Raw genomic sequence first — 18,429 nt, forward strand, 5'->3', positions numbered from 1 at the left:
GCAGAGTCTTTACAAATTTGGTGAAGAGGTGGGTATTGAGTTGGGATGCAGGGATGTAGCACTACGGATGTTTGGAGGGAGTGAGTTCCAGAGGGTGGGTGCGGCAACAGAGAAGGCTCTGGGACCAACAGTCCGCATGTTGGTGGTGGGGTTGGAGAGGAGACCGGAGTCAGAGGACCGCAGCCTCCGGGGCGGGATGTAGGTGTCAGCTAGGTACCGGGGGGCAAGGGAGTGAAGGGCTTTATAGGTGATGAGGAGGATCTTGAAATTGATGCAGGACTTGACTGGAAGCCAGTGGAGGTGGATGGGGTGATGTGGTGCCAGGACTTGGTGCGGGTGAGAACCCTAGCAGCAGAATTGTGTACGTATTGAAGCCTGTTCAGGGCATTGCTGGGTAGTCCTACGAGGACAGAGTTTGCATAGTTGAGACGGGAGGTGACGAAGGCGTGAATGAGTCTCTGCTACAGAGTCGGGCAGACTGATTAAGAAACAGAACAGAAATTTCTGTAGATTTTAACACAGTGACATCATACATATAGGTCTGACATGCAATGGGATTTTTGAGTGGATCAATTATGTGTATGCAACAGATTCTAAGAGGGGAAGGACTTCAAAAAGCAATCATTTTGCAACTTTAAGATCCAACTGTAATTCACAGGTCCACTTTGCTCCAAATGATCAAACGAGTGTAAATAAATCATTTAACATTACCGCTTCAAAATATATATATATATATTTTAACCTTGTTTCCTGTTGAACAGAAATAATACAATAAACATCTTACGTGAAAAGGTAACCCTTTAAAAAAAAAAAAAAAAAAAAACATTGAACATTTTACAGTACAAAATGTATTTGCCAGAGATTAAGAAAGATTGTTCATAGCAGCTCTGTCTTTTGCTGTCCACTTTAGTGAGTTACTATGTGCATTGTGCAAGTCCGCTTTTAGCAGCTGCTGTCTACGTCTTCTGTGCTCGGTTTGTATACTTCTGCCTCGATCGCACCTAATCCATTGTGCATTGCTTTGCGGTGGACGTTCAGTCCAATAAAGAAATCCGTGGCCACCGATTATTGCACTACGTCTGAAGGTGTTGCATCGTGAACTAAACCAGATGTAGTGGTTTGCTAGCGTTCTGATATATTTTCATGATTTATCAGTGAATTGAAGTTGCAAAGAAAATGTATATTCTATCTCTATAATCAAAGTCCTGGGCTAGATTTGTACTAGTTTAGTTAGTGGCTCAAGACAAGACTAATATTGCAATAGTACAATTATTATTTTCATCCAAAATAACATCACACGCCTGACCACTTTCCGTTTGAGCCACCCATGGGACCCTTGTGTAGAACATATTGTGCAGCAACATAAACGCATTACAGATTAGGTGCGATCAAGGCTTTAGGTTCAGTTACAAAATAGTAAAGGGAGCATGTGCTAAGAGTCCACAGAGGCTTGCGGTGGGACTGGGTGCCGTGTGGTCTCGGGAGTCGTGTTGGTGTTAAGCATGGGGCTGGGACCGGGGCTGGGGCTGGGTGGGAAGGGGGTTTCTGGGTTCGCTGGGATCCGCAGGGTTGATTTCCTCTTCCCATTTCGTACTGTGAGTTCATCGTTGGACTTCAACGTCAGAGGCACGAAGCCATCCGCGTCTGCAACCAGCACTATCCACAACGGACCTGGAAGGAAAGGGGAAAGAAAGTCCTTTTTAACAAATGAATGTGTCAGGAGATGGATAGTTGTTCATTCATTCATTATACAATGTTGATATGGTTACTTAGTCATAGTAAAAAAGAGAAGCTTTGTCCCCCGAATCTATGTAGAGTAAAACATTTTAAATTTTTTTTAATCCACAGAGCTTTTAGAAAGGTATGATTGATTGATTAATTAATGAATTTATCATTTAAAAAATGTTGGCGGGTCCAAAATGAACGTGGAATGCACATTTGGATTGGATAAATGACATGCTGGTGCTCTAGTGCAACATCTAGTGGCTGAATGTTAGCACCTTTAAACTAATAAAAAAATAATGGATGCGACTATAATCCCACATTTATACGGTTAATAAACAAATCCAGAGTGGGGCTTTGAAGTCTGTTGCAATCATGGTCAGTAGTGTCTGTTCGTGGAGAGGCGCGAGAATAGCAGCAAAACAACAACAACAACAACAACAACAGCGCTCAAAGAGGAGGGTAGTAAGCTGCTTCTGTTTTAACACCTCGTAATCTCACCTAGGCTTTTAATCACTTCCAATTATACAGTAGTCTGAACTAACGGAAGCACACCGTCGGATGCTAAATAAAAACGTGCTAGATTCATAGTGTAAACAAGCACAGTGAAATAAGACGCCTCGTATTATATAACAGTTTAGGTAGTTAGCTTTAAAAAATAATAAATAAATAATAATAAATAAATTGTTCTAAAAATAACGGCTATTTAAAGGGAGCGGTTGCAGAGAATTCTGTCTTTAGAGTGGACTACTTATAGCTTATTATGCTCATCTAATGACTTCCAGGTCAGGGAATCCACACCTGGGGAAAGACGATTCTCTATGAGCCCAGCAGGGGCGGGCCTACCATAGGGGCACGAACCCAGCCTGGAGTTTCCTCAAGGTGGTATGTGGTTATTAAAGCTCTTAGTGATCTTTGTGTTCTTCTCAACCTAATGTTGGCAGCTCCCCCTCTCATTGTAGTTTGATCTGCGAGCCAATGGGGTCTAATGCAATTAAGAAGATAATGATGATAGAATAAATCAGTGTCCCGAGATAAAAGTAATCCAGCACCATCTGAACATTTCTGGTATGCGCTGGAACACTTTGATCTTAAACGCTGTATTGTTCCTGCTCCGGCTGGCACCCTGGAGGAGTGGCTAACTCTTTTATGACTAAATAATCAGGTTTTCTCGACCGTGGGACCAGTGATAGGACCAGTATTTTAGTGTCCTGACTCATAGGATTCCTCTTATAACATTTACATTTACATTTAGCTGACGCTTTTATCCAAAGCGACTTACAAATTGTGAACAAGTCAGCAAGAGAGGTACCTCTCTGGCAGATAAGGGTCAGTGGCATTGTCAAATAGTAACAAGCTTGAGTGCATATTAGTATAGACATAGTAGCATACTAGCATGATAAGTAGTAGTATAAGTATAGTGGCATAGTAGTAGGAGACATCCAAAGGTCAACTAAAGAAATTGCAAACTGCCCAGAACAGAGCTGCAAGGTTAGTCTTACATTGTTCCATGAGAACAAACACTATGTCTACAATGTTTTACTGTTTTTAGATTATCATTGTTAATTGTGATTGTCATATGTATCTCATGTTGTTATGTTTTGTGTTTTCTGTTGTCTTTCTGTGTGGACCCCAGGAAGACTAGCTCGCCACTTAGGTGACAGCTAATGGGGATCCTTTTAAACAATAAACATAGTTTGGGGGGGGTTTAATTTCAGATATTGTTTGAAGAGGTGTGTCTTTAGTCAACGGCGGATTATAAACCATGAATAGCAAGTCAAACGTCCCCAAAAATAGACTAAACCTCGTGCCCTAGCGCGACGCAGAAACCTACCATACATCATCTCTACGACGGTGAGGCTAAAGAGTTCCTGGAGGACACGCAGACACAGTTTGCCTTCACACAGCAGTACTGGCCTCCTCTCGTCTGTAAACACGTTCTCCGTCAGCTGCATCTGCACAGAGGGAGAGAGAGGACGAGAGGGAGAGAGAGCCATATGATCGGTGTCGGGGCAATCGAGATTTTCACTTTAAATAACATTCAAAGTTTACACATGCTGGTGCAGTGGACTGGTTCACACACTGAATATTTCATCTAAGGAAGTCGAGGTTAAAGGCCTGATCAGTGATCCAAATGTAAAACAAATTGGTAGCCCCACCACTGATAATAATAAATAGGAGACATGTTATTCATGTAGACATGTTTTTTTTTTGTGTGACAACGTACAAAAAAAACATTAGTCTCCAAAGAGAAAAGATGCATTGCACTAGATTATAGCTTTTTTATCTTACATCTCCAGTCCCTATGTAGATCAAGATATTCCTTTATTGATCCCCTTGGGGAATTCAGGATTCTCTAGTTGATTGACCTGGTAGAAGGACTAACGCTAGCTAAGTTAAATACGAGTTTATACTTGTTTTCGCTATATTTTGTGGCTGTAAAAGGTTGGTTTACGTTGGTAATGTTTGTAAACACTGGAAAAAAACAGATCTATATTCCAATTCACAATGGGTTTAAGCCAAGGAAATCCCAAAAAGCTTATTTTCGATCTACATGTCAAACTCTACATGAATGTATGTATCACACACCTTTATGTAGTAAAAAAAAATTATAAAAAGAAACACAGATTGGCCCTTAATCTAACAGCTGTGGGCTATGTGGATCATGCTCACATATGCGTGTGGGTGCTCAGTAGTTAGCGTGCATGTCAATTGGTTCTATGTCGCACCTATTAACCAATTCCATTAGATGAGTTCTAATCCTTAATTGATTATGTTGTTAAAGCCTCTCAAGTTAAAGCTCATGAGGGAGATCCTCAAGATGAGGGAAATCTCCGCTTTACTCTAAACATTTAGGCTTTTGTTACCATTGACTACCTATACAGTTATACAATACAAGCTACCAACTTAGACCAAACCACCTCTAACATTTCAAAACTCTTGAGACTTGAGAATATGTCAGAAGATTTAACCAATGTATGCAATAAGCAATTATAACATGTTATAATCAAGGCTATTTACTCAGGCCCACTGTCAAGTCAAGTCAAGTCAGTTTTATTTGTATAGCACATTTCCAGTGTTGAATGCTACCATACCTGACATGTGACATTGACATAGGGGGCATCAGAAAAACTGGGGTATCCACTTGAGGCCTTCTTCCGATTCTGGGTACAATCTCTGATCTCTGTCAGGCACTGCTGCACATCCGTACAGCGAGTGAAAAGCCTCTCCATGTTCTGGGTCAGCTGCTCTAGATGGCATTCCTTGTCCTTGGCAGGGCCTGAAGTCTTGTCAGATACAGGTAGTGTAGTGTCATTGTGGAGCTTGTCTGGAGCCTCAAGGCGGGGTGAGCTGGGCCGGCTGGAGTCCAGACCTTGGAGCTTGTCTGGAGCCTCAAGGCGGGGTGAGCTGGGCCGGCTGGAGTCCCGACCTTGGAGCTTGTCTGGAGCCTCAAGGCGGGGTGAGCTGGGCCGCCTGGAGTCCAGACCACGACCAGCCTGTCCGGCCACCGCCAGGCTGGTGATGCGTCTGCCGTGGTCCATCGCAAAGTTCTCCACCGTGACGGAGGAGGCACTGGAGCTTGCTCTGTCTGAGTCGCGGTCCGAGAGGTCCTGAGAGCTGGGGACGGGGCTGGGCTCTCTGCTCCTCACCTCCTCCACCAGCCTGCGCCTGTTGCCACCGGGGGACCAGGTGGCACCACCAGGAAGCAGCAAGTCCTTTATCCCCAAATGCTCTCTGGCGTCCTCGGGCAGATGCACCGAGTGTCTCCTAATCCCTGTGTGGAAATGAGAAGGGGATTGAGGGGAGGACGGTCTCACAGGGGTCTCTCCGTTGAAGATCAGCTCTTTGGCTGTGATCCGGAGGATGTACTTATCGGTGTTGGAGGAGGCGAGGAAGGCGGGGTCATTGGTCTTCTGCCTGCCCACCATCATCAGCAGCATTTTATCACTGAGGAAGCACACCCCCTTCGGCCTCTCGTTCTTCAGCAGCGAGATCTGCTGGACATTGGGCATGGCCGAGGCCGTGATGCAGTACACCAGTACCATGCTGCAGGCGTTAGACGCCACAGCGACCGTGGAGCCACGCGAGTCAAAGGCCACAATGTCTGGGACCAGGATCCCCGGGATATTGACTTTGCGGGTGGTGGTGACCTTGCGCTCGTAGGTGACCAGGATGAGGTGGGAGGAGTCCTGGCCGGAGCCCGTTACGGTGTCCTGGCGGCGGAGGTTAAGGAGGGGACTGGGGTCAGAGCACCGGTGCCTGGCCAGGATGTGGGTGAGGTCTATGGGGCCCGAGATGGAGGACAAATTGGACCCAAACGACCTCCTTCGGGCACCCGGAACACCGTTGTCGTCTGGCAGGACCACATGTGAGGCCTGGCCGTGCAGGGAGTCCATCTCCGTGGACATTTCGAATTCCATGCCGGCGTTCAGCCCGCAGATCTTATCCAGAGGCAGCTCCGTGGCCACCGCCACCTGGGCCTCCCTCGTGGCCTCGATGGCGCAGATGTAGCCGCCGACGTCGAAGATGGGACAGAAGGAGCAGGCGACCAGACTCTTGTGGGCGTCGTTCCATATGTAGGAGTGGAGCGCGCTGCCGACGGCCACCACCAGCCGCGTGCCCTCTTTGGTCCAGCAGGCACAGTGGATGATGCCGCTGCCTCTGATGTCCGCTTTGACCCTCCTGTTGTCCACCCTGACGGAGAACAACACAGAGGTGTCCCTCTTCGTCAGCACCACCAGGACGTCCAGTCTGGGGTGCCAGACGCAGCCCTGGGAGAGCAAGGGGAAGGGCTCGCTCATCTCGCAGGTCTGGGTGCACAGCAGCTTGTTCTGCTCCAGGGCACTCAGCTGCAGCTGCCAGACGGTGACGTGTTTCTTATGCTGGACCGCCAGCAAGGCGGGGGACCCGGAGGAACACAGCGGGCCCCAGAAGAGCCCGAAGACGTGTTCAAACTGCCCGATGACGTTGGTGTCCCCGAACTTGATCTCACCGTTGACGAAGTAGAAGGAGGTGAGGCAGACTTGCTTGCCATCCGTCCACGCGATCCCATGAATAGGGTGGATGGCTTGGTGTAGAGTGTTGAGACCTGTCCGCAGCATCTTAGCCTTGCCGAGCTCCATTTTGGCAGGGAAGAACAGGCTTGTCCGATGAGAGAAGAGACAAAAACGATATCACTCAAACTGTTAACATGGATGAAAAAGTACTTGAACTGAGGTGGATCAGGTGATGCAGAGGAATACCTCCTCCAGCTACCCACGCAAACTAAGAATATGGAAAAGCCTCCTGCCAAGTAGTCTTAATCCCCTCTCCCTGTGCCGAGGCAAGTGTGAGAGCTTATGACTTAGCTGCTTACACCTGAATGACCCTGCCATTTACATAGGTCATGTGAATACCTGGACATTACTGCGTAGTTACTGTTAGTATGAGTAGTAATAGTCTCTTATGGCGACCTCTGTTGTTATCATTATCATCTGAGTAACGGTTAGACAGAGCGAGCTCTGACCAGAATACTAGTCCGAATACACGGATTCGAGTGTAATGAAAGTTCTGGTCGGAGCTAGAAATATAGCTAATGTATGTAACCAGGATAAATACACTACATTTAAAATATCACGAAGAGAACGTAATTTACCCAAGAAACAATACCTTGTCAATCCGGACGCATGTTCAACAAGCTATTTAGAAATAATGTCCCACTTTTGATTCACGTTTCGCGGCTGAGAAGTGTGTTTAGTTGACCCGGAAATAAAATAAAACTGTTTCCAGGCATTGTGGTACTTGGTGTTTATTCGAGTAGGGTCCAGCTGCAGCGCTGAAGAATCCTCTCAAGGGGCATTGATTGATTGATTGATTGATTGAAAAGTTTAGTAACAGATTGCAGAATGGGTACAGTACAGTACAGCTCAATACATACAATTGTTAAGGGAATGCAGACCAGAGAAAGACTTTCGTCTTGTTTACATCAGGGTCCCCCATTTTCAATTCATCATAACATATATGACATACATCCATGACATACAGATAGACAGTACTGCTACATCTATACATTTATGACATATCAGATTTGCAAATACAGTACTGTTTGTGATACGAAAGTGTCCAGAAAAAGAGTGTATATACATTTGGCGTAGAAACTGTACATTGGAGGAGGTTGGGTGGGTGGGGTGGGGTTGGGTGGGTGGGTGGGTGAGGGCTGTACATTGGAGGTGGGGGGGGGGGGGGGGGGGGTTGGGTAGGGGACACACACACATTTTACACTGTACATTGGAATACTGACAAAGCCTTACTTGGTCATTTACTGTACAACTAGGTTAGGACATTTGTAGGGGCCAGTTTCGAATTGCAGTCTCACGTAGGTGTTTTTTGAGAGTGTTTTTGAAAGTGATTCACATTCCTATACAGCTTTAGGTAGGGCGTTCCACATTGATGTGGCATAATTGCGAAACGTGTTTAGTCCCTTGTTTGAGCCGAATCTGGGTTTTACATGATTTGTGGAGCTCCCTCTGGTGTTGTGATTGTGGTATTCACTGACCTTTGGGAAGTATTTTGACATGTACATGGGTACCTTGGTCGCGTAGTGTATCTTGTAGACCAGGCCCATTGCAAGTTGCTGTACTCTGTCGCAAGCCTGTTTTAAGTGAGCGTGTTATTGGATTGATTGATTGATTGATTGATTGATTGAAAATGTTATTAATGTCCGCCTTGTTTCGAACTGGTTATGCTTAGGCCCTCTTTCGAAGTCGGTTATGCTTAGAGTTTATCTTTAGATAAACCTGCCTTTGCCTGCCTGGGATGTAAACAAGACGAAAGTCTTTCTCTGGTCTGCATCCCCTTAACAATTGTGTGTATTGAGCTGTACTGTATTGTACCCATTCTGCAATCTGTTAATAAAGTTTTCAATCAATCAACCAAACTAAGCATAACCGACTTCGAAAGAGGGCGACAGTGAGAGGATTCTCTGGCGCTGCAGCTGGACCCTATTGGAGTATTCACGTTCTTGGTTAGTTGCTCTGACCACTCGGGGGCGCTGTCTTCTTGCTTTTACAATGTAGCTATGTAAACTACATGAACGTTTGTTAATAACATACTGGTAAATAACAATTATGGATATACGTTATGTTATTATTAACCAACATAGTCAAAACCCCATTGTCGAAAATCACCGCAGAACGCATAATTGACTGAAATAGTTCGACGTTAAACAACTGAAGAGGATATTTTGCATTCGGAGAGGTGATTGTATATCAGATGTCAAATCTCTCTTCACGCTGGTGGTCGGAGCGCGCACGTGCCTGGTTCACCTAGTTAAATTAATTGAATGCATTTATTTGTATTTTTGTATTTGTATTTATTTATTAACACAGTTAAACAAAAGTAAAAACAATACATAATAAGTTATAACCATATTGTGAAGGAGAAGTTAGAAGCCTAGAGGCTTATCGAGAACTTCCCCTGTTTTGTAAAATCAAACATACAAAAATATACATGTTATAAAATACCAGAATACATTCAAAAGATACATGTTAATACAAACATACACACAGTACATACTGTATACATAATAATATATAACCACACCCACCCACGGCCACCTGCCTACAAACCTACCCACCCACATAACCAAATGCAGCATACCTACATGTATGACCTATTTATCTATCTACTACTTTTGGATATGAGCATTTTTTTGTAGTTTGCTTTAAAAATAATAACACAATCTCAGTAATACTATTAACTAATACTAAGCCGAAAGCGCATTGCTAGAGGTTCTCAAAGAATGATAATATGTGTGTGCCCGATGAAGAGCTAAGAAATTGGAATGCAAAGATTGTGTGTGATTACCCGCTAACCCGTATGCAGAATGTTAGACGAAATTAGTTAATTATAGCATATGAACCTTGTTGGAAGACTGGCCTCGGCTCTTAGTGAACACTGAACAGAAATATGTCCTGCAATAATAATAATACTAATAATCTAAGAACGAACACATGGCTTATAGTTTATAATAGGCTAGAAAATATGACCTTCCTTGATATAGTTATTTAGGCTTCATTGAAAAAATATTTGCAGTTTTTTGAGCTGCCCTGTTGAGTAGGGTCCAGCTGCAGCACGGGGAATCCTCTCAAGGGGCAAGCCTGTGGCAGCCAGCCACGAACCTACTTTCTATAGAAGCAGCTCGGAGGTGCGCTGTTTTAAGTGAGCGTGTGTTATTGGAATGATTGATTGATTGATTGACATTTTTATTAATGTCCGCCCTCTTTCGAAGTCGGTTATGCTTAGAGTTTATCTTTAGACAGGCATGCGTTCTTCATGGGACGGGGGTGCACTACGTGCAAGCCCAGATAAGTACTCGCTATTTGCATATCAATAGCGCCGGTTGTCAGGTGTGTTAAATACGTTCTCAGATACATTCACACCTAACTTCTTGTTGTGAATGACATGTGTTACATTCCATTCGTAGAGGCAATTAGGCACTGTCAGGCACGCGGGAACTATAAAACGGCAGGGGGTGCTGGGGGGTCGCCAGATGAAAAAAAAAAAATAAAATAAAATTGCGGTCAGGCCACTGAACTTAGAAGCAGGCCAGGCCAGTGTTTCTATTTGCACCAGCGCAATAGTTAGATAACCTAGGTGGGGAACAACCAGGAGATCACTGCAACTCACACAAGTTGGAGAACTATCTCTCTCTCTCTCTCTCTCTTGCTCTCACACACACACACAAAGGGAGCCGCATGTGATTGGTGGAGGCGGGATCCTTACGAAAAACTGCTAATCATTGACACATGCTAGCCTGTAATAATCCCCCCCAGAAAAATTTACTTTGCATTTGATATATTGCAAATATATGCCATCACACACACACTGGCATTTAAAGGGTTAGAATTATAAAATGAATATGTGGTGTTATGATCAGGGCTGAAGTTGAATAAAATATTGTATTTATCAATTACAAAAAACTGAAAATCCATACAAATCTGTGTTGTTGCTAATCATACATATGCTAGCCTGTTTTTTTAACAATAAATTGTGATGCCATCACAAACACTGGCATTTAAAGGGTACAAATAAAAAAAATGCCTGCACCAGAATGCAGGAAATTAAGTCTTTGTAACAAAAAAATTCCTGGTGGGGGACCCCCAGACCCCCTGCTTAAAAAGTGGCCTGACTGGGGCTATATTTCCTGGCCTGAATGATTTCCCCAGTCCGGCCCTGGTTAAAAGCCTCCAATGCTTATTAGTGTGTGTGCGTTTGAACGTTTGCATGTTTCAACCATACATTTCCATTTAAAATATTTTTTTTTACCTCCTATAATAGTGGGGGTCGTGGCTCTCTGACACCGTTTTTTTTGGGTCGCGGCCTGAAAAGTTTGGGAACCCCTGGTCTAGCCTGTACCCCCCAGACATGTTGCTGGCCCCGTCACTGGGACCGGCGGGACGTTTAGAAAATAAATCTGATATTTTTCTTTTCTGCAAGTGAGACATTCTGTGCTAGCAAAGTCTGACTACTAGCTAAAATCGACTGACTGCGCAAGCACTGTATCACAGTAGCTCAGTGGTTCGTGGCGCGTGGGAAGGGCGGGAGACGGGAGGTGAATACAATTAGTTGTTTCACCTGTCATTCAATCAGTCTGTGACAGTCTGTCATTACTCGAAAATCTACTCGGTTTTACACGTATGATTGTGTACATACAGTAGTGTAATGAATGAATGAAAACTTTATTTAACAGATTGGAGAATGGCTACAATATAGTACGGCTCAATACACACAATATTAAAATGGTGACGTGCTTTGAGCAGGATAAACTTATAATATACAGTGTTACAGTTATACAGTTACAGTATATACAAATATATAAATACTGTCATAAAAAAAAAAAAAAAAAAAATTATATTTATTTTTTATTTTTTATTTGATTTTTTTGCAATAATTGAGAGAGGGTGCTGCAGCCCCCCCCGCACCCCCCCCTTCCTGCGTCCCTGTGTCTGTAGTGTGTGCTCAAGCGAGGGGACATTTATGCGCATTCGCGGGAGCAGGGGTGTAGCTCCAGATTCTGGGCCCCATGAAAGAATGTATTTGTAGGCCCCCAGTGAATGCGAGTGCGCGAAAGCTTGCGAGCGAAAAAAAAATTGGCAATTTTTTATTGATGAAAACGCATAATATGGTTTTTACCTATACATTCGGATCAGCAGTTCAGCACCTGCACTGTTGGTGGGTGAGCCTAGTAAAGGATGTCGCATTGCGTTCATCTTCAATGAATGGACCAATGCAATAGTCTACCAAAGCCCCCCCTCTCTCTCTATATATCTCACACACACACACACACACACACACACACACACACACACACACACACACACACACACACACACACACACACACACACACACACACACACACACACACACTTCAGAAACAAACATAGTATCAATAGTATCAATAGTATCAATGAGAGCATCAATAATGTCTAGTAAAAACATTTTTTTTTATTTTTTTTGGGGGGGCCCCCCCCCCCAGTGCTGGGCCCTTGGAATCATCCTAAGCTACCCCCCCCCAGCTACGCCCCTGCGTGGGAGCGCGCGTGCACGTGGCGCCATTAGGTGCGTGCAATCCCAGTTGATTTCAGGAATGCACCACTGTCTTTAGAGCAGGGCGATAGACCACCAGCCCTGATTCCAAACTCTAAGCATCACCGACTTTGAAAGAGGGCGACTTCGAAAGAGGACCTAAGCATAACAGTTAGAAACAAGGCGGACATTAATAAAATTTCCAATCAATCAATCAAACAATCAATCAATCCAATAACACACGCTCACTTAAAACAGCGCACCTCCGAGCTGCTTATAGAAAGTAGGTTATATTATCGTATAGCTTACGCTCTGCACTCTAGTTGAACTATCCCTTTATCCAATCTAACACTGAATAATTTTTCTCCACATGTACACACCCATCCGCCTGGCCACACCCACATCCGCTCCTCTACATTAGCGGCGTCATGGCCATACTAACAGCTCCTTCCCTATTTTCACCACCGTAGAAGTGACTGTATACACCACTTTGAGTTTAGTGCCGAAATAGTTGTTGGAAAGGAGCTACGTTGACATTGTATCTTTGTTTTTCTCTCTCTCGCAATTTTACGAGAAAAACTAAGAGATAATGTTTGAACCGTCGGAGGGTTTAGACGCTCGCATCGTCACCCTTCACCAGCGCTTCACTATCGCCGCGTCCTCCGTACGTCGTGGGGCGTCTCTGGCTCCGCGGTCGTGGCAGCCAGATACGCCTGGGCGGCGCCCGGTGGTGAGTTTGCCTCGCCGAGGGGCCGTTGAGCCTCCATCTCCTGTGAGATGGCCTGGTTCCGGCCCTGGTTCCCCCGCCAGTGGACTGTCGGCCGTTAAGCCGACAGCTCCTCTGGTGGCCGGGGATTTGCGTTGCAGACTCTTCGCTTCGGCTCGCTCTCGTCGTAAGGCGGCGAGCAGCAGGGGCGAACGGCCTGGCTTTAGTGTTGTGCTGGAGCCGGACGAGAGTTCTCTTGCCTCTTCTCCATTTCCGATGGAGACTGAGGATTACATGGAGGGGGCGAGAGCTCTCTTGTTCGAAGCCCCAGTAGAGACATATCACTCTCCCCCTCGGGGAGTGGCAGGGAGTGTTGCGTCTCCTTGGGGTCCCTTGTACTCCAGGGTTGGGTTAGAACCTCCGACCCCAAGACAAGATGCCCAGCTATCTACCGCGTCGGACGTTGGCGCCCGAGGCAGCCTCCCGTACGTGAGGGACGCAAGTGACGTGGAGGGAGGTACGCAAGGGGAGTTGCTTGCCTTGTTCCCCAAGCTCATGGCGGCCGCCGCAGCCGCTAATGGCGTGGCGTTGCCGCAGCCACTGCCAGCACCTGTTCCTGATGACATGAGTGGTCATCTCTGGCAATGTCGTCCTCTGAGAGAGACGGGCGTTGTCTGCCCATTCTTCCCAGCAATGGAGGCCTACGTGACACAGGGACAGGTAATCTCCCGCATTGTTTGCCTTACCCCTGCCTACGTGCCAGTCACGTGGGTGGTGGGTTTGGTCCAGGGGCTAAAGAACGGGGTGCCTCGACTTGATAGCCCGATGGCATCCATACTTTGTCCCGAAATGGTGTGGGAGCCGTTAAGAAAGCCGGTTCCCCAAGGGAAATCGGCTAGGCAGTTGGCTAATTGGAGTGACCAGGTGTACATCGCCGCGACTCAGAGCCTAGCTGCGACCTCCAACATCGCGCAGCTAGCGCGCCACATGTCGGGGCTGATGGCGGGCGGGTCGGTATTGGATGACCATCAACCATACCTTCACGCCCAGGCGGCCCTTTGCCATACTGTACCTAGCCCAGCTACAGGCTATAGCTGCCGGGAAGGAGCGCGCTCCTGGCCACTCTCTCCCAGCGCCATCTTTGGCTGGAGCAGGCGCGGGTGCCGGAACAGAGGAGGATTCCGCTACCAACGGCCCCCCTCTCCGATGCTGGGCTATTCGGGTCGGCCATGCAGCAGATGACGGCAGCCTGCAGGGAGATGGAGGAGGAGCGCTCCGTGCTCCAGCCCCATTTCCCCCGACCTGATGCCACCGGTGATGTCCGGAAGAAGCAACGCCGGCAGAGGACCGCGACCGTTGCCTCCGCCACCACCGCTGCTGGTGAGGGACTGTTTTTTGTTACAAAATGTGTGTTTATTCACTATATATTGGGGATACGATGTATAACCCTCACCTAGCTGTGGGGTTGTGTGTTTGCTTAGGGAGTAGGACAGTTTTCTTGAAAATTGTGTTTCTGGTCGCTATACATGTGTGCTTAGCAAGGCCTGTGGCTAGCACTCGGTCGAAAGACTTGTCTTCCCTCATCATGAAGAGGACGGTGTTCTTCTTGCAGTAGTAAGAGTGAACTTTACCTTTTTTATCTGAGGGGGTTGTGTGTATTCTGTTACATTTGGGAAATATGGCATTGAGTCCACAACTAGGTTAGAGTGTTAGCCTGCAGAAGTAATCACATATGTAGCTTGTACCGAGGTCTTTGACCCTCTCTTTAACATCTGTTGTTTTCTCTTTACTTGGTGAAGTATGAAAACACGGGTGACGTGCAGTGGTGCAGTCGTGGTCACACGCGGTTACACGCCGTGTTACCAGATCACTGAGGCGCAGAAGTACGCGCGATCGTGCACGGATGTGTACTCGCGTGTACGCGCAACCATTTGGTGTGCGCTAAGTACCCGGCCACCCATAACAAAAGCGCGTCTTCAACCACGCCCCCGCCCGCAAATACAAACAGATATAAACAGATCATTTGACAACAGTATCATGTTACCTGAACCAACGATGCCACCGCCACTCCCCAAGAGAACCTCCAACGCCTGCGCCCCCCCACAACAGAGACAGCTGCCACTCCACAACAAGGCAAGTAACCGCATTTAAAACAGATTTTCTTTTTTTCTAGTCTATAGGCCCTAATGTATTTGTCCAGATTGACTAAGGTAGGCTATTTGCCTGTTTGTTTCTCTTGAAATAAATAATCGTGGCACTGGAAATAATCATGTTTTAATTCAATGTTATCACTGATTAATCTTGTACTGACAAAATGCAGATATATTCTTACAAAGAAATGTATTTGCCACGCAATCACATTGGAAGAATAATAATACAATCATTCAGTAATGAATGCGCGTGCGCGGCGTGTTACCAGTTCCCATATTACCACTGCACCACTGGTGACGTGTTCGCACATGAGCCTAAAGCCTTGTATAAAAACCAGTTTTTTTCACAAATGAGTTTTATCGTCTGTGGCTGGCGTGCAATGGTTGATCTTATCCTAGAGGATATACACTTTTTCATGTAGCATGCTAGATAACTGGTCAATCATTGTTATTTTCATCGTATCCAGGGTATGGGGTCATGAGGGGGTGAACTGATAAACCCCTCCCCCCCTTTTACTGATTGGCCAGGGGGATGGACCTCCTGTTCTTCGGTCTTCCTGTCACGCTGTCAGGTCAGCGCGTCACAGGGTGGGGAGAGGGGGGGGGGGTGGGTTCTCTGGTCCCACGCCATATTTGGGCAGGTGGGTCACGGAATTTCCCCGGCCATAGAATACGTCACTGGGCGCGTTTCTATTGGTCATGAGACTTCCGTGAATTTTTTTTCAGGCTCCATATTGTGGACCACTGTCATTGTCAAGATTGAGTTATGCGGTGCGTTGGAAACTGTTGTTTTCTGCTCTGCTCTCTATTGCATATGTGTTGAGCTTTTGGTCACGTGGCTCAATGTTTACATATATCTTTTCAATTATTACTCACGTGGGCGAGATCTCTGGGGGTTCCCTGTCTCCTCTCTTTTATACAGAGCAGTGTTGACAGGGTTTTTTCCCTCAGACTCGTCATATGGGACCCATATCTGTGTCTTTTGGCCAGTTTCCTGCCGCTCGTACCAGGCGGCGTGGAGGGAACGTTATCTGGTTTCTTGTTAGAATTACCATTGATGTGTTTTGGGTCTCGCCGTATACATGGCGCTGGCCCTGGGTGCTTTCAGTGTGGAACCACGCATGGGCTGGCGCGCCTTGGTTGCTCATTTATAAAAACGGCGTTTTTTGTACGAGCGACTGAGATGGAGATTTTATCTCTTCCGAGCGCCAGTGTACTAGGTTAGTCTCGACAAACTCACGCTCATCTCTGGGGGGAGATGACGGAGTAGATCAAAGCATTGGCGGAGGGGTCTCACGCCCATGGGGTGGGCCACCGGGTACGGTGCGTTCGTGTTCTGACCGTCTTGGTGGCGCCCTCTGTGATGTTTTAGATCGACACGCGTACCTACCCCCCTCTTAGGACTGGGGATGGCGGCGTGACTAGGACACGGGACTGGTTCTGGTCGCGCCGGACCAGGTCAGTTAACCCATTGTCCGCCGGGGCGCAGATCTGCTGTTCTGGTACCCTGAAGGACTTTGTGCTTTTTCGAGGGGAAAATGCCGGGTTGGCCCGGGCGTCGCAGGGATTGATGTTATGGAGGTATGTGTCGTGGGTATGTCACTACGAGTTATCCTTCGCAGTTGCTTGGTCCATATTGTGTTGTACCTTGCGCTGTGCTAAGGGGCCTGGTCCTTCTCCATTCATTTTCGCCCCTCCCTTCCCCTGCTCGGCAGGGCTGGGAGGGGGCTGTCGAGGAGGTTTCTATTGAACCCCTCTGGCATCCCTGTGTATGTCCCGGTCCGCCGGGCCCAGGTCCGGACTCGTTCTCGTTCTCGTCGACCTGTTGGCCTGGGTTAACCCCTTCTTGAAAACTGAAACACTTGTACTGCCTGTATAGCCGGTGTATACGCGCAGTTGTGTTTCTGAGTTTTTTTCTTGGGGGGGTTAAGGGAACAACCGCCTCCTGTTAAACTAAACATAGGGGGGTGGTTGATTCCCCGGTGTGTTGGTAGCAGAGTCGACTCTCGGGTTTAGGCCGGGCTTGACCCCGTCTGCCTGCGAGTGTGCCCCCGCACTTTTCATGACATCTGCCAATCGTGTCAGCCTTCTCGTGGACCTCGACCTCTCTCAGGGGGCTTTCTCACTAACCATTCGGGGTCGAATCACAGCCCGATCGCACCCAAAAAGGGTGTGTCCGTCCTACTGAGAACGCTCCCCCCCGTCCCCGGGGACACTGATTCGCTCCAAACCTGGACCGCTGAAATAGGTGGTTCCGGGTGCACGCCAGTGGGAGCGGGGGGCGTGGTGTGCGAGCTTGTACCAAAACTGAAATAGGTGGTTCCGGGTGCACGCCAGTGGGAGCGGGGGGCGTGGTGTGCGAGCTTGTACCAAAACACGGGAGAGGCTTGCTGTATCAACTTGCTAATGCTTTCATGCTTGCTTGAATTTTGGGCAGATAAAAACATACAGCAACAACTGGACAATACCCATGGCAATTTGGCGAGTTCAGACCTCAACCAAACAAGCATGTTGAGCCTCACTGCTGAAAACATGAAGCCACGTTACAAGCACAAGACTTCCCTGGCTCGCATTAGGCCTGGCAATTTTTTTTGCCATTGCTATGTCTACTATACATTGGTTTCTTGTTCGAATGCATTTATTTCTATTAGACCAGTGGTGCCCAACCAGTCGGCCGTGATCGACTGGTAGATCAATGACATTCAATATAATTGCCGCGAGCGATGGGCTAATGTTAGCTGCTAACTAGTAATAAATAGGCTAAGCTAACTAGCTAACTAGCACTAGCGTTAGCTTTGCGTTAACCCTGGAAAACGCTCAAAGCGGACTCCACTACACCAGTTCCATTCGTGAGAAAAGGGGGGTGGGTTATATTGACAAGGCTTGACAACAGAGGTTCAAATATAACTTCATATTTATTGGTTATTTGTTTCTTTATATCAGCATCCAGTTTCCACCACCGTATGTTAAACTCTTCCTGTGTTGCCGTTAGAGCGTGACATCATCGCTACGGCAGCTTACACGCTCAAAACGCAAACTGTAAACAAAACCCAGAGCGCACCAAGACTGCAGTGTGTACGCAAACTAGAGGGGGGAGAGGGAGGTGGGAAGTTCGCACCCAATCACGGAACGAGGACGGAGCGGAGCTGATTCGGCCCCGAATGGCAGTGAGAAAGCCCCCTGAGGGGTCGGGTTTTGTGGAGGCTGCGACATGGTGCACAGCATAGCATACCGAACGCCCCTTCCGCCGGGGTGCTGTTTTCACAGTAGACCCCTTAGGCGC

The 18,429-nt window shown here is 47.1% G+C and overlaps 1 protein-coding gene across 1 annotated transcript; it reads right to left on the minus strand.

The window, feature by feature from the left end:
- Positions 1-1,432: 1,432 nt before the first annotated feature.
- On the minus strand, positions 1,433-7,424 carry wdcp (WD repeat and coiled coil containing; the record flags this gene model as incomplete). The annotated part of the gene is made up of 4 exons (XM_084314224.1): positions 7,372-7,424; positions 4,818-6,864; positions 3,557-3,677; positions 1,433-1,671 (listed from the first exon to the last, which is right to left on the minus strand). Exons 2-4 carry the CDS (start codon positions 6,843-6,845, stop codon positions 1,433-1,435), a joined length of 2,388 nt encoding a protein of 795 aa, XP_084170350.1. The 5' UTR covers positions 6,846-6,864; positions 7,372-7,424.
- Between the last annotated feature and the right edge of the window lie 11,005 nt (positions 7,425-18,429).

This window comes from Notolepis coatsorum, assembly GCF_963971535.1.
Source record: "Notolepis coatsorum genome assembly, chromosome: 5".
NCBI classification, from domain to species: Eukaryota; Metazoa; Chordata; class Actinopteri; order Aulopiformes; family Paralepididae; genus Notolepis; species Notolepis coatsorum.